The sequence below is a fragment of the Rhinoraja longicauda genome, chromosome 9 (assembly GCF_053455715.1).
Source record: "Rhinoraja longicauda isolate Sanriku21f chromosome 9, sRhiLon1.1, whole genome shotgun sequence".
Taxonomy (NCBI): domain Eukaryota; kingdom Metazoa; phylum Chordata; class Chondrichthyes; order Rajiformes; family Arhynchobatidae; genus Rhinoraja; species Rhinoraja longicauda.
The window spans coordinates 56,212,123-56,239,260 of NC_135961.1; the positions used below are offsets into that span (position 1 = coordinate 56,212,123).

At 46.2% G+C, this 27,138-nt stretch overlaps 1 protein-coding gene across 2 annotated transcripts in view; it reads left to right on the forward strand.

The window, feature by feature from the left end:
- Nucleotides 1–27,138, forward strand: part of mthfd1l (methylenetetrahydrofolate dehydrogenase (NADP+ dependent) 1 like) — a 172,549-nt gene that overhangs the window by 92,954 nt on the left and 52,457 nt on the right. For both annotated transcript variants that reach the window (XM_078405549.1, XM_078405548.1), the window contains 5 exons: nt 1,807–1,848; nt 7,069–7,169; nt 14,376–14,553; nt 22,235–22,342; nt 23,602–23,754. In XM_078405549.1, the coding sequence (XP_078261675.1) occupies nt 1,807–1,848; nt 7,069–7,169; nt 14,376–14,553; nt 22,235–22,342; nt 23,602–23,754 (582 nt within the window). The remainder of the gene's footprint in view (nt 1–1,806; nt 1,849–7,068; nt 7,170–14,375; nt 14,554–22,234; nt 22,343–23,601; nt 23,755–27,138) is intronic.

Sequence of the window (27,138 nt, forward strand, 5' to 3'; positions counted from 1 at the left end):
CCATAAGGCGGAACTCCTCCCGAGCGAGACGGTGCTTGTCCGGTGGAAGACGCCGCGCCCGGGCGTGCAGGGGCGGGCCAGTGGTGGGAATGTGATGCTCCACCCCATGCTTCGGGGCGGAGGAGTGGAACTGGGGGTCGAGGATTTCGGGGAACTCGGCCAGAATGCGCGAGAACGTAGCGTCCACGGACGACAGGGGCCCATCAGGCAGCACGACCGGATCGCCCACGTGGAGGGAAACAGTCTGCAAGGTGACGGAGTGCACCAAACGCTGCAGCTTGACGTCCACGAGCAGGGAATGTGCCCGTAGAAAGTCCGCGCCCAGCAACGGCTGGGACACATCCGCAATGACGAATGGCCAGGAGAACCGGCCCTCTCCGAAGTTGAGGGAGAGCGTGCGCACCCCTTACGAGCGGATTGGTGTCCCGTTTTCCGCGGCGAGGAGGGGGCTACGTTTACCACAGCAGAGGTCATCATTCGAAGGGGGAAGAACGCACACCTCAGACCCTGTGTCCACAAGGAAACGAGCCCTGGTGCGGCGACCCCACGCAAAAACGCGATGAATCTGGCCGGTCGCCGAAGCAATCACTGACGGCCGGCCCCTGCGTTTCCCGGGAACGAGCAGGGCTGCCGGCATTGACGGGCTGAAGGTCCCCAGCGGCGGTGAAAGTAGCACCAGTCCCCTCTGATGGCGTCTGTGGAAACTGGCGGCTGTGCAGGCTGATCCGACCACCAGTGACCTCTGGTGGCGTGCAGAGGAACTGACGGCAGGCTGCGCGGGAAAGACGCGCTGCCGGCCGGGTGGCAGCCGGGTCCCGTCGCGAAGGACGTCGAGGAGCGGTGGAGACGCGGTCGATCGAGGCACCGACCTGCAGATCGTCATCAGACATTGGACATCGGAGGAACGTCCAGCACGTCGAGGGCCAGCTGACGGGCCATCCAGAGTTCATCGGCGCGCTCGCCCACCGCCTGCATGTCGGTGAACGGGTCGTTGGTGAGCTGCTGGCGGAGATCGGACGGCAGCTGCCGCAGGTGGGCATGTTTAAATAAAAAGCTGGGCTCGTGGACGCCCATCAGGGCCAGCATATCGCCCAGCAGTACCGACCCAACAGCCCAGCGGGTCCACTTGGCCTAGTCTATACTTAAAGGTGAGAAGAGAGAAAAAATATGTTTGAGATGCTGTCGTTGAATGAACAGAGTATTGAACAGATTTGTCAATGATTGTAGTGCACTGAGGGCTGGAAGCTGGCCTGAGAGTCTGTCAGATCAGGGCATGTCATGCCTCTACAGATCAGGATTTGCTCAGTATCACCGTCTGTTATTTGATCAACGGTGATGTACAAGGAGCCGAGCAAATCGGTCCATTTTTCTGCAAAAGCTTCCAAACCTGGTGTGGGAAATGTTTCTATGTTTTGGGGGAAGGGGAGGGGGGGGGGGAATGTTGGGCTTGGTCTTTTTAGGTCTCGGGTGAACGGTGTGGTTTTATAGTTGAGATGTTAAGCTGAGAACTCTTTAGCTGGCCACCCAGAGTGAATATATAGTCAATCCAGGACACTATTAGATAAAAACAGAGGCATTATCTACCCTGGCCAAATAGATTGTCTCTGAGTCATTGTGAGATGTCCTCAAATGGGGGCATTATGTAAAACCAGTTCTGTTGAATTGTCTCCACTGATGTTGTTTATGTAGCTCAATTGCATTACAAGCAAAAATAGCTTTTACAATGTACTATAATGTAATATCTTACCTTTCTGCTTGGACAAGTATTTAAACTTATGACTGTATCATTATTTTGTTCTCTTTCAGGTTTCTGCAGGCAAGCCCCTAGCTAAAGAGTACACAGAGGAGGTGGGTACACTTCTGAGGTGAACAAGAGATGCTTCACTTTTTCTTAGGAAAATAACTGCAGATGCTGGTGCAAATTAATTTCCGGAATGGCGGGACTGTCATATGTTGAAAGACTGGAGCGACTAGGCTTGTATACACTGGAATTTAGAAGGATGAGAGGGGATCTTATCGAAACGTATAAGATTATTAAGGGGTTGGACACATTAGACGCAGGAAACATGTTCCCAATGTTGGGGGAGTCCAGAACCAGAGGCCACAGTTTAAGAATAAGGGGTAGGCCATTTAGAACGGAGATGAGGAAAAACTTTTTCAGTCAGAGAGTTGTGAATCTGTGGAATTCCCTGTCTCCGAAGGCAGTGGAGGCCAATTCTCTGAATGCGTTCAAGAGAGAGCAAGATAGAGCTCTTAAGGATAGCGGAGTCAGGGGGTATGGGGAGAAGGCAGGAACGGGGTATTGATTGAGAATGATCAGCCATGTTCACATTGAATGGCGGTGCTGGCTCGAAGGGCCGAATGGCCTACTCCTGCACCTATTGTCTATTGTCTATTAAATCGAAGGTATCACAAAATGCTGGAGTAACTCAACGGGCAGGCAGCATCTCTGGAGAGAAGGAATGGTTCTCAGGACCAGAACCCTGTCAGAATCCGGGGGAGACCATTATGGCATGGGCAAGGCACAGAATCCAAGATTAATTAAATCACCAAGAAAAAGTGAACGTATCGCAAAATGCTGGAGTAACTCAACGGGCAGGCAGCATCTCTGGAGAGAAGGAATTCCTTCTCTCCAGAGATGTTGCCTGCCCGTTGAGTTACTCCAGCATTTTGCGATACGTTCACTTTTTCTTGGTGATTTAATTAATCTTGGATTCTGTGCCTTGCCCATGCCATAATGGTCTCCCCCGGATTCTGACAGGGTTCTGGTCCTGAGAACCATTTGTGGCCTGAACAGTTTGCAAGTCGGAAACGTGGCCGCACAGCAACATACTTAAATACAAAAGCCAACCAAGGGCAACGTGTAGTTAGATAGGGTGTTTACTTTAACATCAAAGGGTGGCACAGCTGGCAGAGCCGCTGCCACAAAGCGCCAGAGACCCTGGTTCGATTCTGACCTCTGGCGGTGTCCGTGTGGAGTTTGCACGATCTCCCTGTGACCGCCTGGGTTTCCTCCGGGTGCTCCGGTTTCCTCCCACATCACAAAGACGTGCAGGTTTGTAGTCTACTTGGCCTCTGTAAATTGCCCTTAGTGTGAAGGGAGTGAATGCGAAAGTGGGATAACATAGAACTAGTGTGAATGGATGATCGATGGTCGGCATGGCCTTGGTGAGACCGCACCTGGAGTATTGTGTACAGTTTTGGTCTCCTAATCTGAGGAAAGACATTCTAGCCTTAGAGGGAGTACAGAGAAGGTTCACCAGATTGATCCCTGGGATGGCAGGACTTTCATATGAAGAAAGACTGGATAGACTGGGCTTATACTCACTGGAATTTAGAAGACTGAGGGGGGATCTTATTGAAACATATAAAATTCTTAAGGGGTTGGAGAGGCTAGATGCAGGAAGATTGTTCCCGATGTTGGGGAAGTCCAGAACTAGGGGTCACAGCTTAAGAATAAGGGGGAAGTCTTTTAGGACCGAGATGAGAAAACATTTCTTCACACAGAGAGTGGTGAGTCTGTGGAATTCTCTGCCACAGAAGGTAGTCGAGGCCAGTTCATTGGCTATATTTAAGAGGGAGTTAGATGTGGCCCTTGTGGCTAAAGGGATCAGGGGGTATGGAGAGAAGGCAGGTACAGGTTACTGAGCTGGATGATCAGCCATGATCATATTGAATGGCCTACTCCTGCACCTATTTTCTATGTTTCTATGGAGTCGGTGGGCCAAAGGGCCTGTTTCCATGCTGTACCAATCTTTCTGAAGATGCCTGCAGCCCCACAGCAGGCAGTAAAACCATCCCGCCGGTCTCGCAAACACTTGTTTGTGTGTGCAGACCGGAGAGCAGGCGTTTGTCAGCCAGGGAGATCTGCATGTTGCTACCTTTACCACTGGAGTCTAAATATGAACAACCCTCCCACATAAACAGATAAAATCCACCAAAATAGTATTTTAAAGTTGTCAGTAGATATTGAGAATTCATAAAAAACTGAGAGCTGCTTGCTTTGAAAGTCAGATTCAGATTGAGGTACACCAGGCTGCAGTGAGATTATTTATTCACAAGAAGCTCACGGATAAACAGTATAATAATAATAATAATAATAATGCATTTTATTTATATAGCGCTTTTCATATACTCAAAGACGCTTTACAGAGATTTAGAGAACATAGGGAAATGAATAAATAGATAAATAAGTAAATAAGTAAACGAACAGAGAAAGGAGACAGAAGGTGAGGTGACCTTCAGTGGTTGAAGGCAGTACTGAACAGGTGAGACTTCAGCGATGTTTTGAATGTGGTGAGTGTGGAGGAGTCTCTAACGGTTTGGGGTAGTGAGTTCCATAGGGTGGGAGCAGCGATACATACAGTAATGAGAAATATAACAATTAATATAGCGACAAATGGGCAAACTAGCAGAATGGTGCATGATTGCAGTCTCATCTATATACTAAAACTCTCGTTTGTTTGTTTGTTTGTTCCTGAACTACAGCCAAAACAGTAAACGATAGCACGACAATTGTAGGCCCACCTTACTCACCGTCGTCCTTTGGTGCTAATGGAAGAAGTTTCATTGAAATCGGTGTTATATATTTTAAGTTATTCGCATTTTAAAGTTGAAATTATCTCCTAGGGAGGGAGGGGGAGGGAGGGAGGGAGGGGGAGGAGAGGGGGATGGAGTGGGGGGAGGGGAGGGAGGGGGGAGGGGGAGGAGAGGGTGCTGCACCAATGCAGGAGAGGTTTAGGCCCAACGGGTACACTTGGTCTAGTAAATGACTAAAATCCTGAATGTGGTCACGGACGAAAGACTGGCGATATATTTCCAGGTCAGAGTGCTGTGTGATATCGGGGGGAGCCTGCAGGTTCTTTAAATTATAACTTAATGGTAGTCTTTCCATGCACTTGTTGCCCTTGTTCTCGGCTAGGCAGGAGCTAAAGGAGTAGCCTTGGCGGGTAATTGCAGTGCATTTTGCAGATGGTACGTGGTGAATTGGCGGCAGGGGTGGTAAACATGCAGTGTAGTGTGTTCAATTCTCTGGTGTTGAACCTGCACTCGATCAGGCAAGTGCAAAGTAATTCCACCACACTCCTGACATGTTCCTTGCCGATGACTGAAAGGCTTTGTGGTACCAAGAGGTTTACGTTTATTGCTGTCACGCTTACTGAGATACAGCAAAAGGCTTTTGTTGAGATACTTGCCCCAGGATATCCAGTCTCTGAGCTCACTTGAAGGTTCAGTACCTGTGATCAATTGGTCGGTCGTGATATCAGAATATTTGTGATGGGGCTTATAAAGTTGACGCCATTGATTGTCAAAGATAGGTGGTTAAAGGTAGGTGGTTAAACTCTCTCTTTTGTCGATGCCCATTGCCTGGCACTGGTGTGGTGCCAGTTTTGATCTGATTCCTTGTTTGTGGGATCATTTATCTGCTTTTGCCGTGCGGCTAATTTACTGGTGTACCTCTATCAAGAATGTTCCACTGTTGATATTGTGGGGTTAGAGGTTCTGGCCCTACTGTGTAGTATTTCCAGAATGTTCATCTTGATTGCGGATGTAAATTAGAAACCATCGTAGCCCAACGCTCACTCGTGAGGCCCACTGTACCTCACCACCTTATTCCATCGAAACTGAAACATTTTTTTTTTTTCTCTTTCTAATTTTTTTTCTTAAAATTAGAACTTGACACTACTTGATAGCTACAGGAGAAACATTTCCTTTAAACCTGTATATTAGGCAACTTCACAAATGCCAAGTATCAATCCGTGAAAATAATGTTGGCACTGTTGCACAGCTGGTAGATCTGTTGCCTCACTGCCCCAGAGACCTGGGTTCGATCCTGACCTCGGGTGCTGTCTGTTTGGAGTTTGCATGTTCTACCTGTGACGGTGTGGGTTTCCTCCAGGTGCTTTGGTTTCCTTCCACTTCCCAAAAATGTGCGGGTTTGTAGGTTGATACACATGCTGAACACATGCTGAACACATGTTAATGGTGCCACTGGCAATCTCATACTAACCCTATACCTGCCCTTATTTGGATCAATCTGTTCATGGAGTCCAACAAATATCGGCTTGTACTCGCTGGAATTTAGAAGATTGAGGGGGGATCTTATAGAAACTTACAAAATTCTTAAGGGGTTGGACAGGCTAGATGCAGGAAGATTGTTCCCGATGTTGGGGAAGTCCAGAACAAGGGGTCACAGTTTAAGGATAAGGGGGAAGTCTTTTAGGACCGAGATGAGAAAGTTTTTTTTCACACAGAGAGTGGTGAGTCTGTGGAATTCTCTGCCACAGAAGGTAGTTGAGGCCAGTTCATTGGCTATATTTAAGAGGGAGTTAGATGTGGCCCTTGTGGCTAAAGGGATCAGGGGGTATGGAGAGAAGGCAGGTACAGGATACTGAGTTGGATGATCAGCCATGATCATATTGAATGGCGGTGCAGGCTCGAAGGGCTGAATGGCCTACTCCTGCACCTATTTTCTATGTTTCTATGTTAACAGACAAGTGGAATGTTTTCAGAATGAGGTCAATAGTGCTGATCTTCCACAGGCCAGATATAATTAAACCAACTGTAGATTTAGACTCGAGAGATACAGTGCAGAAACAGGCCCTTCGGCCCGCCGAGTTCGCGCCGACCAGCAATCACCCCGTACACTAGCACTATCCTACATACTAGGGACAATTTACAATTTTACAGAAGCCAATTCATTTACAAGCCTGTACGTCTTTGGAGTGTGGGAGGAAACCAAAGGTCGCGGAGAAAACCCACGCAGGTCACAGGGAGAACGTACAAACTCCGTACAGACGGCCCCATGGATTGAACCCGGGTCTCTGGCGCTGTAGGGCAGCAACTTTACCACTGCACCGCTGTGCAGCCCAAACCACTTGCCATATATCTCTCTCACATTTATACCTCCTTTGCACTTTTGTTCACTTTCTAACCTCCCTGCACTGAGGGGCGATCGTTGACCTAAAACATTAACTACGTTTCCCTCTCTCGGCAGGGTCTGTTTGACCTGTGTGTTTGGAGCAGCTGCTGTATTTAACGCATCTGCCTGTGTGATTGTTGTTGCAGAACCTGACGCTGGTGGCTGACGGGTGCTGTAACCTACAGAAACAGATCCAAATCGCTCAGCTCTTCGGCATTCCGGTCGTGGTCGCTGTGAACGTTTTCAAGTAGGTGCTGTGTGCGGAGACTTGCTGCATCTAGCTCGGGGTTCATCCCACCAGGAGAATTTCTAGTAGCATTGGGGTCGGTTCTGCCCTTTGTACTCCCCTCTGATCACAGTCCAAGGGTCCACTGGAGCTGGTGTCAAGAATGTTTTATTGTCATATGTCCCAGACAGTACAATGAAATTCTTACTTACAACATGCTTTCCTTCATAGGTAGACACAAAATGCTGGAGTAACGCAGCGGGTCAGGCAGCATCTCAGGGGAGAAGGAATGGGTGACGTTTCTGGGCCAGACCCTTTGTCCCGGAACTTTGTCCCGTCCCCTCCCCTGACATCAGTCTGAAGAAGGGTCTCGACCCAAAACGTCACCCATTCCTTCTCTCCTGAGATGCTGCCTGACCCGCTGAGTTACTCCAGCATTTTGTGTCTACCTTCGATTTAAACCAGCATCTGCAGTTATTTTCCTACACTACTCACCTTCATACATACACGTAAAAGCAACAAACAAATGATAGCATTGCAAAATGACAAAACCACTACCTCCAAGTCTATGTAGTTCAGAGCTTATTTGGAGGTTGTAGGGATGACTTCAGGGAAGATGCTGTTCGTGAACCTGGATGTCACAGTTTTCAGGCTCCTCTATCTTCTTCCCAATGACAGGAGTGAAATGACGGTGTGGTCATGGTGGGTGTGGTTCTCCGATGATGCTGGCTGCCCTTTTGAGGCAGCGATTCCTCTAAATCCCTTTGTGCCCAAGTAAAGTGACATCACCAAGATTTGGGCGGCACGGTGGCGCAGTGGTAGAGTTGCTGCCTTACAGCGAATGCAGCGCCGGAGACTCAGGTTCGATCCTGACTACGGGCACCGTCTGTACGGAGTTTGTACGTTCTCCCCGTGACCTGCGTGGGTTTTCTCCAAGATCTTCGGTTTCCTCCCACACTCCAAAGACATACAGGTATGTAGGTTAATTGGCTGGGCAAATGTTAAAAAATAAATAAAAATTGTCCCTAGTGGGTGTAGGATAGTGTTAATGTGCGGGGATCGCTAGGCGGCACGGACCCGGTGGGCCGAAAGGCCTGTTTCTGCGCTGTATCTCTAAAAAAAAATGTTTTAAAATATATAATCCCCAATGATTGTAGATGCTGCGTAACCAGAAGCGATCAACTAACGTCAGTGATTATTCACAAAATGCTGGAGTAACTCAGCAGGTCAGGCAGCATCTCGGGAGAGAAGGAATGGGCGACGTTTCGGGTCGAGACCCTTCTTCAGACTGATATCAGGGGGGCGGGACAAAGGAAGGATATAGGTGGAGACAGGAAGATAGAGGGAGATCTGGGAAGGGGGAGGGGAAGAGAGGGACAGAGGAACTATCTAAAGTTGGAGAGGTCGATGTTCATACCACTGGGCTGCAAGCTGAATAAATACCTTCGATTTGTACCAGCATCTGCAGTTATTTTCTTAAACTAACGTCAGTGATGTTATTTGTAAACCTTTCAGGTCACTGCTGTGCTTGCTGCCTTCTCTTTGCATTAGTGCCTTGGATTTAAAATCCTCTTCCCTTGTGCTCAACTTCACCCATTGTCTCATCCCTCCCTGTGTGTGAAATGTTAAACCACAGAGGGCTACTTGGATGCTGTTGGTCCTACTTCCCACATCCCTGTTCCTTTGCCAAATGTTTCCCCAACTCCCCTTTGAAGGCTGCAATTGAATCTGCACGCGTGATCCGATGAGACGCCGTGGTCAAAATCCTGTTTACTCATGCAAAAATATGGTTTTCTTTTTTCTTCGTACATGCAAGTGCTTTGGCACATTTTGAGATTGTGAAAGGCGCTCCATAAATGGTGGTTTATTATTGTTATTTCCCTCCCCTATTTTTAATTCCTTTCCATTCCCCACCCCAAGCTAATGCCTGGAAACATTCTCGTAAATATCTTCTGCTGACTCGTGAAAGCCCTTGCCTCTTTATCCTTATTTGATGCCTGGAACTGGGCACAATCATTCACAGTTGATTAAAGGCGGATAATGTTGGAAACACTCGGCTTGTCAGGCGGCATCTCTGGAGGGGAAATGGGCAGTGTTTTGCGTCATTGCTTTTTTATCAGACCTCGGCAGCTTTGGGAAGTGCGTGCGTTTCAAATTGCGGAGAAAGTTGAGGGAACAAAGGGAATGTCTGTAATATGGTGGAACCTCGACTCCAATGCTAAATTGGTGCGTTATGTGGAATTAACAAAACCTTACTCTGGATTCTGCCTGTGTTCCAATGCCCAGAGGCATGTGTGTTTTAATAACCTTATTAATCATGTAGACTTCAAAGATTTGCCTTGGGACACTTCAAAACTCTTGCATTTCACTGCATTAAAAAATATACCATTTAGCCCACATCTTTCCCTGTTCCTCTCCAAGAATTTCTTGCAATCTTCTGCAAACTCTTGTTCTTGTATCAACAATGTATCTCCTTCACTCTGCCATTGTGTGCTGTGTCTTAAACCATCTGATTCCTAACCTTACAAAAAATCCCTCCCTAAACCTGCACTTCAGTTGCTCTTGAAGTCCACCTCTTTGAATAAGGGTTTAGTCGGCTGTCCCAGAATGTGTTTGTAGTTTGATGTCTTTGCGTTAGAGATACAGCGTTAGAGAAACAGGTCATTCGGCCCACACCGACCCCCCCGTACACTCGCAATATCCTGCGCTAGGGACAATTTACGATTTTACTCAAAAGCCAATTAACCTACAAACCTGCGCATCTTTAGTGTGTGGGAGGAAACGAGCGCACCCAGAGAACGCCTATGCAGTCACAGGGAGAACGTACAAACTCCGTACAGACAGCACCCGTAGTCAGGATCGAACCCGGGTCTCTGACGCTATAAGGCAGCAACTCTACCGCTGTGCCACTGTACCAGTATGTTCTATGAAAGACACCATGTTGTTGCTCGTTCTAAGTCAACGTGCCAAAATACAACAATTCAGTTTAATAAGATTATTTCATATTTGCACTGGAGCCGCAGTGAATTAAAAATTCAGCCTTTGTCCAAGCGTCTGCTCCCCAATGATTCCAAGTTATTTTTGGTTTCAGTGTCAAAACTAATTTGGATTACCCATTAATTTGAATTAAACCATATAACTTTCCATTTCTTAAAGCCCAATTGTTCGATAATAAGCAAGAAGTGGCTTTGAATTTTGGAGAAATTGCCTGTAATACGTTTTTTATTCAAAGATGGATACGAGGGGGCTGATAGAATGTACGCATCAGCCAGCTTATTAGGCAAATTAAGAGGACTCTTCGATTATGACTGAAGCTCTTTCAAACCATATCACACTTGAGTTAACAATTTCTGAAGGACATTCGAGGGCATTGTCAATTGATCAAGATCTTGTTCAAGTATTTCATCATGAGGACTTAGTTCTCGATGCAAGTTGCTTTCAGTTGCAAAGTCTGCACTGAATATACCACTGGAGCATGGTTCCTGGTGTACACTCTGCAGCAAAGTTTAACGTCTGTGTAAAGCAGCTGAAATGTTTATTTCAGCAGTTGATTTGTCCGAGTAACCTGGAAATCCAGGCCTTGAAGGGCCTTTCAAGTATGCAATAGCAACGTGTCTAGTAGATGGTCAAAATCTTTCCCAGGGTGCAAATATTAAAAGGACTCGAGTATGAGGGGTCATGGGGAGAAGGCAGGAGAATTGGGGTGAGGAGGGAGAGATAGATCAGCCATGATTGAATGGCGGAGCAGACTTGATGGGCCAAATGTTCCAATTTTGCTCCTATCACTTATCACCTTCGAGGGCATGGCTTAACGATTGGAGGGGGATTGGAGGGTGGGGGTGGCAGCAATCACCGAAGCGCAGAGTTAAGTAAGGTAACGACCGCAGGAAAGAAGCTGTTCCTGAACCTGTAGGTCCGGGAACGGAGAGACCTGTAGCGCCTCCCAGATGGGAGGAGGGTAAACAATCTGTGGTTGGCGTGAGAGCTGTCCTTGACGATGCAGCGCGCCCTTCGCAGACATCGCCTACTCTGGATAGACTCAATGGAGGGGAGTGAGGAACCGGTGATGCGTTGGGCAGTTTTCACCACCCTCTGCAGTGCTTTCCGGTCGGAGACAGAGCAGTTGCCATACCATACTGTGATACAGTTAGTAAGGATGCTAACTGTTAGTAAGGATGCGACTATCGAGGATATGTGAGGAACAGAGGGATCCGAAACACATGCAGGTAGAGGAGATTAGTTTTAATGTGGCATGGTGCTTGGCACAGACGTTGTGGGTCAAACGGCCTGTTCTTGTGCTGTAGAGTGATGGAGAGAAGATGCAGAGTGTTCAACATATCCTAACAAAGTAGGATGAAGCTGCCGACTGATCGTGGATGAGGTCTCTGAACCTTGATTCCTGTCTCTGCTCTTTGCCACAAACCAAGATGCCAAAGCTTGTTATGTTTGCAAACATCAAAGTAGAGAGGATTAGGGAATTTGATCATAGCCCTGGAGGATTTTTATCAGGGATTTAATCGAGTTAAGAAAACCAGCATGTAGATGGCAATTAAAATTTAAAGTGTTATTCGCGATAAAAAAATTGTGGAACATAATAGAATGCGTATCCTGTTCAACGAAGAAAGATGCTTGGAATGTTGGAAAATATAACTAGGACATGAGGCAAAAAAAATGGCGATGTTGTTTCACTCTCATTTGGAGAATAGTGTTTGGTTCCAGTCATTATTTCACAAATGAGTTTGTGCCTCGGTTTGGGTTTAGGTTTATTACTGTCACCTCTACCGAAAAGCTTTGTTTTGCATGCTATTCAATCAAATCAGATCATAAGGTCATATGTGAACGAAGGAGAATTAGGACATTCGGCCCTCTCAATTATCTTAAACCAAGTAAATACTCCACTGCTACCTGCAATTTTACAGTACTCAAGAGAATACATGGAAAGTCCTTGTAACTTATCCCCATTGAATGTATCGCTAAATCCATCCTGTTGTGTCCACCACTCGATGAAAGGCAAGGAAGTAATTTGAAATTTGAGGAAAGGTTGTATGTAAATTCATTACTTATTCCACCTGTTTTCATATTTTCATATTTATTTTCATATTTCAGATACAGCGCGGAAACAGGCCTTTTCGGCCCACCAAGTCCGCGCCGCCCAGCGATCCCCGCACACTAACACTATCCTACACACACTAGGGACAATTTTTTACATTTACCCAGTCAATTAACCTACATACCTGTACGTCTTTGGTAAAGCCTTAAATAGCTGCATAAGAATTTTGTGTTGGCTGAAATTGATGCGTAGATATGACTTTAGGTGCTTTTAGTGATACAGGTCCACCACTGATTTTTCCGGCACCAGAGCCATGCCGGATTATCTGTTTGCCGGATCAACAGAGGTGACGTAATAATAATCCGACAATACACCTCTGACCCACTAATTATCCCCCTCCGATGTCTCTAAAGCACCATGGACTGCTAGAAACTTAAATAAAACTAATATTAAATGCGAATGAAATGATTGATGAAGTGCATTAGTACAGGTATTAATGACACATGCTTATTGGTTTAGTATAACTTTTGTCCGCATTAAAGGACGTGCCGGACCATCAGTTTCTTTGAAAATCTTTGGTGGACCTGTACTGAAAGTGGGTCGTTTGCGAGGGGGGGGGGGGGGATTTTTGTGCGGAGAGTAATGAGGAGGGGAGCAAAGACCCATCTTATCTTTTTCTCGTGAGGAAGTTTAGTTGTGGGCCATCTTTCGTTAAGAGCATGTATTGATTACTCACAAAATGCTGGAGTAACTCAGCAGGTCAGGCAGCATCTCAGGAGAGAAGGAATGGGTGACGTTTCGGGTCGAGACCCTTCTTCAGACTGAAGAAATACCTGTGAATAAATACCTTCGATTTGTACCAGCATCTGCAGTTATTTTCTTATACTACTATGTATTGATTACTAGTCATTATCCTTGGCTCAGTTGATAGCACTTTTGCCTCTTCTTGCCAAGGTTGTAGATTGGCGCTCCAGTCATAATCTAAATCTGCCTTCAGCAGAAGTACACGGATACTGTGATGAATGTGGATGCTTATAATCTGTAAAAGCTCAGGATCTTGCAACGCCATGATGTTGAAAGAGCACCTTGTATATCGCTTACAACCCAAAGTATGAACACTGAAGATAGACACAAAAAGCTGGAGTAACTCAATGGGTCAGACAGCAGTCTGGAGAAAAGGAATACATTGAATTCTCCAATTTTCGGTAACCTCTGGCAACCATCCTTCCCCCCCCCCCCCCCCCCTCCCACCCTACCTCCCCCCCCCCCCCTCCCTTTCTCCCCTGTGCCCCACCTGAACTCACACCTATTTCTCCCCATCCCCTCTACCCACATTCCATCCTCTGGCTTCACAGTTCTCAATTCTTCAATCCTTTTGTCTCACACCTTCTGTTTTAATCTCTGCCCTTTGTCCCAGCCATCTGCCTATCACCCCCCCCCCCCCCCCCCCTCCTGTTCACCTATTACCTGGCACACTTCGTCCTGACCATCCTTCCCTCCCAGCTTTCTTTCCCCGCCCCCTCCCCCTTCTACAATCAGTCTGAACAAGGCTCCCGAAACGAAAAACAATGCCCATCCATGTTCTCCAGAGATTCTGCCTGACCCACTGAGTTACTCCATCACATTGTCTTTTTTTTTTGTTGCAAACCAACATCTGCAGTTCCTTGTTTCTACAACAGTATGATGTGATTAACTATGATTTGGAGTTGCAGGTGACAGGGGTGTGGCTTTCTCCCTGGTGTTCTGGCCAATATTTATCCCTCAACCAGCATCACCAAAAACATGCTCTGCACACAATTGCCGTGGTGTTTCGGAGCTTGCGACTTGCATGCAAGCTGCTGGTATTTCTTTGAGTTGACCAGCGACGATGCTCCAAGAATATCTTGGCTACGCAAGGCCTTTGGGGCATCCTGACATCATAAATGAGACCACATAACATGGAGATAGGCACAAAAAGCTGGAGTAACTCAGCGGGTCAGACAGCATCTCTGGAGAAAAGAAATGGGGAACGTTTCGGGTCGAGACCCTTCTTCAGACAAGGGTCTCTTCCCAAAACGTCACTTGTTCCTTTTCTCCAGAGGTGCTGCCTGACCCGCTGAGTTACTCCAGCTTTTTGTGTCTATCTTCGGTTCAAACCGGCATCTGCACCACATAACATGGGTTCTCCTTTCCCTTAGGACTGACAGCAAAGCGGAGATTGAGCTTGTCTGCGACATTGCAAAGGGTTCCGGTGCATATGATGCAGTCCCGTGCGACCACTGGGCAGCCGGGGGCAGCGGTGCCGTGCGGCTGGCTCAGGCTGTCAGCAAGGCTGCCGACCAGAAGAGCAGCTTCCGCTACCTCTACGACCTACAGGTGAGGCTTGCTCCCACTACTTCTTCAGCTCTGTCTCAATCATCCAGTATAAGTAACAATTCTAAAAGCCTTGATGATCGATTGACAAGTGCATCACAGTGGCACAGCTGGTAGAGCCGCTGCCTCAGGTTCGATTCTGACCCGGGTTCGATTCTGACCTTGGGTGCTGTCTGTTGAGTTTGCACGTTCTCCCTGTGACGTTTACATCGCAAAGACGTGCAGGTTTGTGGGTTAATTGGCCCTATGGAAATTGCCCTCCAGTGTGTCGGATATGAATGCCAAGATGGGCTAACATAGAATGAGTGTGAAGGGGTGATTTGTGATCAGCATGGACTCAATGGGCTGAAGGGTCTATTTCTATGCTGTATCTATAAACTAAACTAAATTGGTGGGATAAATCGACAAGAAAACACTTGCAATTGCTGCATATTAACAAAGAGGATATCATGCAGGCTGTACCAGGCTTTTGACTTGGGTGTACGGAATTTGTACGTTCTCCCTGTGATCTGCGTGGGTTTTCTCTGAGATCTTTGGTTTCCTCCCACACTCCAGAGACGTACAGGCTTGTAGGTTAATTTGCTTGGTGTAAATGTTAAATTGTCCCCAGTGTGTGTAGGGTGGTGTTAATGTGCGGGGATCGCTGGTCAGTGCGGAAGGTGGGCCAAAGGGCATGTTTCCGCGCTGTATATCTAAACTAAACTAAACTGAGCACATGATCTCCCTCAGTAATGCATTAAAACCTCCCAGTGTAGCAGTCGCAGAGCAATATTCTGGTAGTGCCGTACCGTTTGTGCTGCTGCCTTCAAGGTGAAACTGATGCCTTGAATGCTGTATGAAGACTTGCCATTTGAAGAAGGGCAATAATACTTCTCTGTGTTCAGGCCAATGCTTATTGTTGAGTCAGCTTCACAAAAGAAGCAGCACGGTGGCGCAGCGGTAGAGTTGTTACCGAATGCAGCGCCGGAGACTCAGGTTCGATCCTGACTACGGGCGCCGTCTGTACGGAGTTTGTACGTTCTCCCCGTGACATGCGTGGGTTTTCTCTGAGATCTTCGGTTTCCTCCCAACTCCAAAGACGTACAGGTTTGTAGGTTAATTGGCTGGGCAAATGTAAAAATTGTCCCTAGTGGGTGTAGGATAGTGTTAATGTGCGGGGATCGCTGGGCGGTGCGGACCCGGTGGGCCGAAGGGCCTGTTTCTGCGCTGTATCTCTAAAAATAAAATACATTTAAAAATACATTTATCTCTTTGCTGTTTAGGAGGGCAATATAGAAACTGTCACCATGGCTGCATTTCAACACTCTTTCATTGGCCATAAAATGCTTTGGATTGTAATCAAGTCGGCAAAGACAATACAGAAATGCATGTTGCCTCTTTAAATGGCGTGAAACAGCGTAGTTGAGTCAGATTTGTTTTGGTTGCGTCAGTTCCTCGGTCATGGATTTTGTGCATGAGACTGACTTGGGTTCTGCACATTGGGGCCATGACTTTTCCTTGGAACGCAGGAGGGTGAGGGGGTGATCATATAGAGGTGTAGAAAATTGTTAGAGGAATAGATCGGGTAAACGCACAGAATCTTTTGCCCAGAGTAGGGGAATAGAGAACCAGAGAAAGTACGTTTAAGGTGAGGCGGTGAAAAATTTAATAGGAACCTGAGGGGTAACTTTTTTACACAGAGAGCAGTGGGTATTTGGAACAAGTTGCTGGAGGAAGTAGTTGAGGCAGGGAGTATCACAACATCTAAGAAACATTTAGACAGGTACATGGATAGGACAAGTTTAGGGGGATATGGGCCAAACGGAGTCTGAGCCACATTAGGAGTATTGTGTAAAGTTCTGGTTGCTCAGCTATAGGAAGGATGCCATTAAGCTGGAAACATTTTGGTTAGTATGGGCACGTTAGGCCGATGGGCCTATTTCCACGCTGTATGACTCTGACTCTATGACTAGAATTCAACAGTGTACTTACTATATATCTAAGGCTTTTCAGCAACCTATTGGGCCTCATATTCTTCCTCCTTGCTCTTCTGATTTGCTGTGCAAATTTACCACTTTCATCCATCTTGACTCCCAATATGTCTGTCAAGTTAGGAAACCAAAATTCCCTCCCAAGAAAATGTAGGCAAGGATGATGAGGCAAATCGTCATGTTCAAAATGTTTTTCTTTGTCCTTGCATGTCCACTTTGGTCAACGTGGGTTGTTTTTAAATGTGCTATACAAATTAAATTGACTTGACTTGACTTGACTTGACATGGTTGAAATAATTCCACAGATTATTTGCTGCACAAAAAAATCTTTTTTGTACGTGATCCCAAACATTTCTAATTTATTATCTTTAATGAGCAATCAGAAGTACCCTCGATTCAATCTTGACATTTGAGCACTTCAAAGTGAAGATTTACTTCTTGTTAAATCTTTTGGAAGACACTGTGAATTTTTGTTAATCTATTTGAAAGGATTTGAATTTAACTGCAAGACTAGATTTTCTACTAAAATCACAAAGATTTTGCATTCTGTAAGTCATATAACTTTGAGAAGATAAACTGACCATTGACAATGAACAGAGGGCAAACCTAAAGCAAAGGTACATCGAACCTAGCATAAGAACAGACCCTTCTGCCTCTTCTGCCATGTTTGCGCCGAACATAATGCCAAGTTAAATTGATCTCATCTGCCAGTACATGATCCATATCCCTTTTTTCCTTGCTTCCATGTGCCTTTCCAATAGCATCTTATCTGCCTCCACCAACTTCCCTGGCAGTGTGTTTCAGACCCCCACCACTCACTGTGTAAAAAAAAGCTTTTCCCGCATATCTCCATTAAACTTTCCCCTCTCACCTTATAGCTATGCACTCTAGTGGTGGACATTTCTACACTGGGGGGAAATAGGTTCTGACTGTCTACCTTATCTACGCCTCTCATAATTCTATATACTTCTATCAAGTCTCCTCTGAACCTTCAAAGTTCCAGAGAAAACAGTCCAAGTCTGTATGACCTCTCCCTGTAGCTGAAACCCTGGAATCCAGGCAGCATTCTGCTAAATGTCCTCTGCACCTTCTCCAAAACCTCCACATCTTTCCTAAAATGGGGCAACCAGAACTGCACACAATACTCCACATGCGGCCTAGCCAAAGTCCTACAGAGCTGCATCATGACTTCCTGACTCTTGTACTCAATGCCCCTGGCAATGAAGGCAAGCATACCATATGCCTTCTTAACCATCGTATCTACTTGTGCTGCCACCTTCAGTGAGCTATGACTTTGGACTCCAAGATCTCTTTGTACATTAATGCCATTAAGGGTCTTGCCATTAACTGTATATGTTGAAAGACTGGAGCGACTAGGTTTGTATACACTGGAATTTAGAAGGATGAGAGGGGATCTTATCAAAACGTATAAGATTATTAAGGGGTTGGACACATTAGATGCAGGAAACATGTTCCCAATGTTGGGGGAGTCCAGAACCAGAGGCCACAGTTTAAGAATAAGGGGTAGGCCATTTAGAACGGAGATGAGGAAAAAAGTTTTCAGTCAGAGAGTTGTGAATCTGTGGAATTCCCTGCCTCCGAAGGCAGTGGAGGCCAATTCTCTGAATGCGTTCAAAAGAGAGCTAGATAGAGCTCTTAAGGATAGCGGAGTCAGGGGGTATGGGGAGAAGGCAGGAACGGGGTACTGATTGAGAATGATCAGCCATGATCACATTGAATGGCGGTGCTGGCTCGAAGGGCCAAATGGCCTACCCCTGCACCTATTGTCTATTGTATATTCTCGTCTTGCATTCAACCTCCCAAAGTGCATCACTTCACACTTGCTCGGGTTGAACTCTGCCATTTCCCTGCCCATTTCTGCAGCTGGTCCACATCCCACTGCATCTTCCGACAGCATTCCTCACTGTCACCAACTCCTCCAAAGTTGGGTATTGTCAACAAACTTAGGGGAGCTCTGAACATTTTACTTTTGTTTTGTTTCGAGATACAGTGCGGAAACAGGCCCTTCAGCCCACCGAGTCCGCACCGACCAGCGATCCCCGCACATTAACACCATCCTGCAAACACCAGGGACAATTTACACATACACCAAGCCAATTATCCTACATACCTGTACGTCTTTGGAATGTGGGAGGAAACCGAAGATCTCAGAGAAAACTCACGGGGAGAACGTACAAACTCTGTACAGACAGCACCCGTAGTTCGGGTTTTAACCCGGGTCTCCGGTGCTGCAAGCGCTGAAAGGCAGCAACTCTACCGCTGCGCCATTGAGTGAGGTTTGAATGGAATGGACAGGGAGAAACTATTTCCACTGACAAAGGGCCGGATGCTGGAGAATTAGAATTAAAATATTTGACAGAGGACTCAACAATTGCTTGGGGGTGCAAGCGAAAGTTTGACAGAGGCACAGTTCTCCGTAATGCTCACAGGGAATAGAGTCTCTACTTAAATGGAAAATGTGAACGGCTTTTGGAAAAGAGCACACGAATGCGACGCAGTGGCGCAGTTGGTAGACCTGCTGCCTCTCATTACCAGAGGCCCAGGTTCAATCCCCACCGCGGATTCTCTCTGTGTGGAGTTTCCCCACGACCACGAGGGATTCTAAGTTAATTAGCCTCTGTAAATTGCCGCTCGTGTGTAGGGACTGGATGGGAAAGTGGAATAACGTAGAGCTAATGTGAGTGGGAGATCAATGGCCGACATGGATTCGGTCGGCCGAAGGGCCTGTTATTTCATTCAATAAAAGAGTGGGGATGAAGAACAAGAGACTGCCGATGGCAGAATCTAGAGCAAAAATGAGTGGGGCTAATTGGCTCTGAGGACTGATTTGGTTTAGTTTTAGTTTAGACACACAGCACGGAAACAAGCCCTTCTGCCCACCGAGTCCGCACCGACCAGCAATCCCCGCCCATTAACACTACCGTACAAACACTAGGAACGATTTATATTTATACCAAGCCAATTAACCTACAAACCTGTACATCTTTGGACTGATGTGGGATGGAATGTAGGACACCAGCTTGATTGACTTGTGATTTTTTTTTAAATGTGCTTTGGCCAAAGTTTAATTAAAATATATGATACTAAATGGTATGAGAAGTGAGCAGGACTATGGTTAGAATGTTTTGCTGGTGGAATAAGAATGTTGGTGTCTGGTCTTCTTGTTTATACTGAAAATGTACCTGATGGACAGTGGCAATTTAAACGAGGACAACTGTGTATGAACTGTCTACATCTTGCTTTGCCTTTCTTTTAAGCGGCAATGTTGTGGATGCTATCTTTGCTTTAGATTCATTCACCTGCAGTCCACAGTCATACTTAAATTATTTATTGCCCCAGAAATTAGATTATTCAAATATTCCAATCAACCAAACTAATTAAAGTGCCCTTAATTTGTAGAAATACTAAGGGAATAAACTGGAAGCAGTTAATGAAAGATAAATGACCCACTAATTCAAATTTGATCAAATGATTTAGTTCTGCCCCTTTTCCCTTCATGTTATATTTTTAGTTTAGAGATACACCAAATGTTTAGAGCGTGGAAACTGGCCCTTCGGCCCACCGGGTCCGCGCCGACCAGCGATCCCCGCACATTAACGCTATCCTACACCCACTAGGGACAATTTTTACATTTACCAAGCCAATTAGCCTACAAACCTGCACATCTTTGGAGTGTGGGAGGAAGCCGAAGATCCCGGGGGAAACCCATGCAGGTCACGGGGAGAACGTACAAACTCCGTACAGACAGCACCCGTAGTCGGGATCGAACCCGGCCGGGTCTCCGGTGTTACATTCGCTGTAAGGCAGCAACTCTACTGCTGGTGTTTTAATTTAATGAGAAGTGACAAATGTGGCATTTAATTAACCAAAAGAATATCTAATGCAGCGTTTATCATGAAAAATATAAACTAAATCGACAAGAGGTTGAAATATTTATTGTTTGTTCTATTTTGCTAAGTAGTTACTATTCATGTTGTCTTAAGTTTTAACTTGAAAGTTCCCAAAAGTATTACTGTACATCCCTTGAGGATTAAATCATGCTGTCACTGTTAATACATTCAGTGACCAGTGATGGCAGTACTGTTGTTTGCCTTTTGATGTGGGAATTACAAATACAATTCCTTGCTCCTGGTATACCTGCCTAGAATCCTGTGACCAAGACGATGGTTGTTAATCGACATCCTACTCAGTCTATGTATTTCTCAAGTCAGTGAATCTCGGCAGTTCATTCTGCTTTAGTTTATAAACTCGTACACACTTGCGATAGACACAAAAAGCTGGATTAACTCAGCGGGACAGGCAGCATCTCTGGAGAGAAGGAATGGGTGAGGTTTTGAGTCGAGACCCTTCTTCAGACTAGTCAGGGGAAAGGGGAAAGAGAGATATAGATGACGATGTAGAGAGATGAAGAACAATGAATGAAAGATATGCAAAAACGTAGCGATGATAACGATGATTGTTAGCTGTATGTTGGGTGAAAACGAGAAGCTGGTGCGACTTGGGTTGGGGGGGGTGGGCGGATGGAGAGAGGGGGAATGGCAGGGTTACTTGAAGTTAGAGAAATCAATATTCACACCACTGGGCTGTCAGTTGCCCAAGCGAAATATGAGATGCTGTTCCTCCAATTTGCGTTTAGCCTCGCTCTGACCTAGGACAGAATGGTCAGTGTGGGAATGGGAAGGAGAATTAAAGTTGTTTATCAACCAGGAAATCGGGTATGTCCAGGCGGACTGAGCGAAGGTGTTCCGCGAAACGATTGCCCAGTCTACGTTTGGTCTCGCCGATGTACAAGAGTCCACATCTTGAACAACGGATACAGTGGATGAGGCTATCCTTGAGCACCAGCTCTCGGGCACCTCCTCCTACCTATCCTTGGACCATGAACCCACGGACGAGTTCCTCTCTCGTACACACGTATGACCCATTGTACATAGGTTTATAAGTTTTAGGAGCATTATTAGACCATTCGGCCCATCTAGTCAACTCTGTCATTCAATCATGGCTGATCTATCTTTCCCTCTCAACCCTATTCTCCTGCCTTTTCCCCGTAACCCTTGGCACCCTAATTAATCAAGAACCTGCCAGTCTCCACCTAAAAATATCTATTGATTTGGCCTCCACAGCCTCTGTGGCAAAGAATTCTACTGGTTAACCACCCATTGCCTAAATAAATTCCTCCTTGTCTCCTTTCTAAAGGTACATTCTCCCTCACTCTCCCAATAGTCTCTGTTGGAGAGATGTCATTTATCCCCTGTGAGAGAAGAGATCTAATCTAAGCCCTTGCCACTGAAACCCACTATCTTTGTGCTGCAGAGGTCCTTTGACAGAGTTTTGCAACAAAAAAAGTTTCATGGAGTCACAAGAAACTGCAGGTGCTAAGATTTTGTGGAGATCACAAAGTGCACTCAGCGGGTCAAGCAGCATGACTGGAGAACAGGGATTGGAGAGAATTTGGGTCAGAACCCTTCTTTCAGAGTCTGCAGCGGATTCGGGGCCAGAGGGTTGTTTCTGTGCCATATCTCACTTAATCTTCCTGCACCATTTTAAAATGGTGTTGTCCGTATTGTCTAATGTTCCCAATTCTGTTTTTTTTCCAATTGCTTTGATGAGGCATTTTGGGCAGTGAGGACTGCATAACTCCATGACTCTGATGGCACTAGTTTGTCTGATTGCACAATTTTGTCTTTTCACAGATGCCCATTGTGGAAAAGATACGCACAATAGCCCAGGAGGTGTATGGGGCTGAGGATATAGAGCTATCTCCTCGAGCTCAATCCAAGGTGGATCTCTACACCAGTCAAGTGAGTAGAGTTAGACAATAGACCCTTCCAGCCAACACCGCCATTCAATGCGATCATGGCTGATCACTCTCAATCAGTACCCCGTTCCTGCATTCTCCCCATACCCCCTCACTCCGCTATCCTTAAGAGCTCTATCCAGCTCTCTCTTGAAAGCATCCAACGAACTGGCCTCCACTGCCTTCTGAGGCAGAGAATTCCACACCTTCACCACTCTCTGACTGAAAAAGTTCTTCCTCATCTCCGTTCTAAATGGCCTACCCCTTATTCTTAAACTGTGGCCCCTTGTTCTGGACTCCCCCAACATTGGGAACATGTATCCTGCCTCTAATGTGTCCAATCCCCTAATTATCTTATATGTTTCAATAAGATCCCCCCTCATCCTTCTAAATTCCAGTGTATACAAGCCTAATTGCTCCAGCCTTTCAACATACGATAGTCCCGCCATTCCGGGAATTAACCTAGTGAACCTACGCTGCACGCCCTCAATAGCAAGAATATCCTTCCTCAAATTTGGAGACCAAAACTGCACACAGTACTCCAGGTGCGGTCTCACCAGGGCCCGGTACAACTGTAGAAGGACCTCTTTGCTCCTATACTCAACTCCAGTCACCTCCTCACTGTGATGGAAGGCCAGAATGTCTTTTCTCTTCCCCTGCCGTCTTCTCCCGCGGTCAGGCTGTTGAAGTTGCCACGTTCCAGTCCACGCCGGATGGTGAAAGGTCCACAGCGGGCCGACCCAAGCCCCGCGATCCGGGGCGGGCGAAGACGCCGCCGCTGCACGTCGGGGCGGTCATGGCTCCCGACATTGAAGCCCCCGCCGGGCAGAGAAAAATCCCGCGGCGAGCCGACCCAAGCCCCGCGATCCGGGGCGGGCAAAGACGCTGCCGCTGCCGGAGCTCCCGATGTCGGCCCCCACCCAGACGGCTGCGAGCTTCCGATATCCACGAGGCAGGATGATGGGGTTGAGAGGGAAAGATAGATCAGCCATGATTGAATGGCGGAGTAGACATGATGGGCCGAATGGCCTAATTCTGCTCCTAGAACTTATGAACTCAAACGCGGTGTAATTAGGAATTTTAAAAAGTACTAGGTTGACCAGGTACGCATTTGTTGGCTGGCATTTTTTACTCGAGTCTTATTACTTTGCCTTGTGTGGAGACTATCTCTATGGCTTTGCCAGTGTGTGGTACATTCTGTGCAGTTTATGTCCATGCCTGTTGTCAATCACTCAATGACCAACGCTTCTCCTTCTAACGCAGGGCTTCGGAGAACTGCCAATCTGCATGGCAAAGACCCATCTGTCTCTGTCGCACCAGCCTGAGCGAAAGGGAGTTCCCAGTGGCTTTATTCTGCCGATCCAGGATGTACGTGCCAGTATCGGGGCTGGCTTTATCTACCCACTGGTTGGCACGGTAGGTGAATCACCAAGTGCAGCATTTACCACAAACAAAAAGAGGAATGTCCGAATCCATCATTCATTATCATCAGCGGGACACGTTTTATTTTGAGACAGCACCCATAAGAACCAGAGGAGAGATGATAGAAAATGTGTTCCATTCGGGACGTCCTGAGATGGACAATGGTGTAAAATTAAAGCGCATCGTTACTTTATTTTCTACACCCAGCTAATTTCTTATGCTTACCGATTGTAAAATTAGTCCACATTTTGGGAGAGCAACTGAATCCTGTACATTTTTTAGATTTTTGGAGTAACTGGAAAAACAAAATGGGATTATTTTCCTCCTGCTTCATTCAGTAGATGAGCCATAGAAAATTGCTGGAATTTGTTGAGTCAATAACTGGGCACTTGAAATAGAATACTACGATTGGGCAGGGTTAACGTGGATTTATGAAGGGGAAATCGTAAGTTTGAGGTAGTAACAAGCAGAATTGATACCGGCGATATCAATTTGCAGCCCGGTGGTATGAACGTCGACTTCTCCAACTTCAGATAGCTCCTCTGTCCCTCCCTTCCCCTCCTCCTTCCCAGATCTCCCTCTATCTTCCTGTCTCCACCTATATCCTTCCTTTGTCCCACCCCCGACATCAGTCTGAAGAAGGGTCTCGACCCGAAACGTCACCCATTCCTTCTCTCCCAAGATGCTGCCTGACCTGCTGAGTTACTCCAGCATTTTGTGAATATATCGATTTGTAACCAGCATCTGCAGTTATTTTCTTGATACCGGCGAACCAAAGTGATATGATGTACTTGGACCTTTACGAGGGACTTCGATAAGATGACACAGACATGAGGTTATTAAGCAAAGTATGAACACGTGGAATGGTTCTAGATATAACAGGGTGTAGTATTTGGAGTATTGTGAGCAGTTTTGGGGCCCCATTTCTGAGGAAGGATACGCTGGCATTGGAGGGTTATGAAAATGATCCCAGGAATGATTGGGTTAACCTTTGATGGCCGTTTGATGGCACTGAACCTTGACTCACTGGAGTTTAGAAGTACGAGGGGGGACCTCATTGAAACTTACTGAATGGTGGAAGGCCTGGATAGAGTGGCCACGAGTGGGAGAGTCTAGGACCACAGCCCATAGCCTCAGAATAAAAGGACGAGCCTTTAGAAAGGAGATGAGGAATTTCTTTAGCCAGAGGGTGGTGCATCTGTGGAATTCTTTGCCACAGACAGCTGTGGAGGCCAAGTCAATTAATATCTTTAAGGTGGAGATTGACAGATTCTTGATTAGTACTGGTGTCAGGGGCTATGGGGAAAAGGCAGGAGAATGGGGTTAAGAGGGAAAGGTAGATCAGCCATGATTGAATGGCAGAGTGGACTTGATGGACCGAATGGCCTAATTCTGCTCCTACAATTTATGAACCAGGCATGAATAGGTCATTTGAGTTAGAAGACTAACCAGTAGAATGTCAGAATCAATTCAGGGAGCCAATATAGACAATAGACAATAGGTGCAGGAGTAGGCCATTCGGCCCTTCGAGCCAGCACCACCATTCAATGTGATCATGGCTGATCATTCTCAATCAGTACCCCGTTCCTGCCTTCTCCCCATACCCCCTGACTCCGCTATCCTTAAGAGTTCTATCTAGTTCTCTCTTGAATGCATTCAGAGACTTGGCCTCCACTGCCTTCTGAGGCAGTGAATTCCACAGATTTACAACTCTCTGACTGAAAAAGTTTTTCCTCATCTCCATTCTAAATGGCCTACCCCTTATTCTTAAACTGTGGCCCCTGGTTCTGGACTCCCCCAACATTGGGAACAATGTTTCCTGCCTCTAACGTGTCCAACCCCTTAATAATCTTATATGTTTCGATAAGATCCCCTCTCATCCTTCTAAAAATATATATGGTAATGGCAGAGATTGGTAGATTCTTCAATCTTAAGGGAATCGTGCGAGCCTGGATTAGTACATAAAAGTGATGATGCTAATTTGGCCAATGGTTTACTGAATGATAGAGCCTGTGTTCAGGGCCAACGAGCCTCGTGCTCTTGCATCTGGAAGGAACATTTAATGGCTCAAATTTATGGCAAATTTAATTTACAGCAGACGAAGCTAGGACAACCAAAGGCACAGAATTCTCGTAAGTGGCAGAGAACAAGAGACGAGGAAATTTTTGTTTTTGTGCCACGATTTGAAATACGCTGCCTTCGAGTGAGGTGGCAGTGGAGTCAATTATTACATTCAAAGAGGAACTGATATCTGCTAGGTCGGGTGAAAAAGTGTTTGTCTGTAGGGAAAGGATTGGGGAAGTGGGCCTAATCCGAATTTATTTAATTGAACCATTCACATGAGCAATGGACTGAAAGGCTTCCTCTGGTGTACAATTCCATGAATGGGAAGCTTTTATCCTTTTGAACCAATGACATTAAGCAGAATGTAAACAAGGGTTTATTCATCCGTAAAGGGAAAGCTTGCTTCTTATGATCTCCAATCATCCTGAACTGCTTTCAGAAAATAAAGCATCATCACAGTTGTAATAGGGGAGACGAGGCTGCTAATCATTGCTCTGCAAGATCGATCACAGTGTGATACAGTGTGGAAACAGGCCCTATGGCCCAACTTGCCCACACCGGCCAACATGTCCCAGCTACACTAGTCCCACCTGCCTGCGCTTGGTCCATATCCCCCCAAACCTGTCCCATCCATGTATTTGGATATCCTATGCATAATATCCGCATATTTGGTATTGATTGAGCAGTAAATGTTGGGCAGGACTTGAAACAGAAATAGTTTGAGTTGGTAGTACGGTTCCTTTATATCAGAATCAGAATTACCTTTATTGTCATCCAAAAAAAAACTAGTCTTCTGGATGAGATTTCGTCACCCACAGTCCAACAATAAGAGCAATAAAATAAGCAATTACACACACAACCACAAACCAACACAAAACAAAAAAAGAAACATCCATCACAGTGAGTCTCCTCCAGTCCCCTCCTCACTGTGATGGAAGGCCAGAATGTCTTTTCTCTTCCCCTGCCGTCTTCTCCCGCGGTCAGGCTGTTGTAGTTGCCACGTTCCAGGCCGCGCCGGACGGTGAAAGGTCCGCAGCGGGCCTCAGTGTTGTTTTGGCATGTCGGCATGGACTGTGTGCTTGGATATCCTCAGTGTTGTTTTGGCATGTCGGCCTGGACCGTGTGCTTGGATATCTTCAGAGTTGTTTTGGCATGTCGGTCTGGATCGTGTGCTTGGATCTCCGCAGTAGGATTTGAACATGGAACCTTTCTGACAGGGGGCATGAGAGTTACCAACCAAAGCTTTGGCTACTTATTTGCAGTAAAGTTCATTGGAAAGAGTTAAACATTGATTTATTGCACATAATTGAGTCT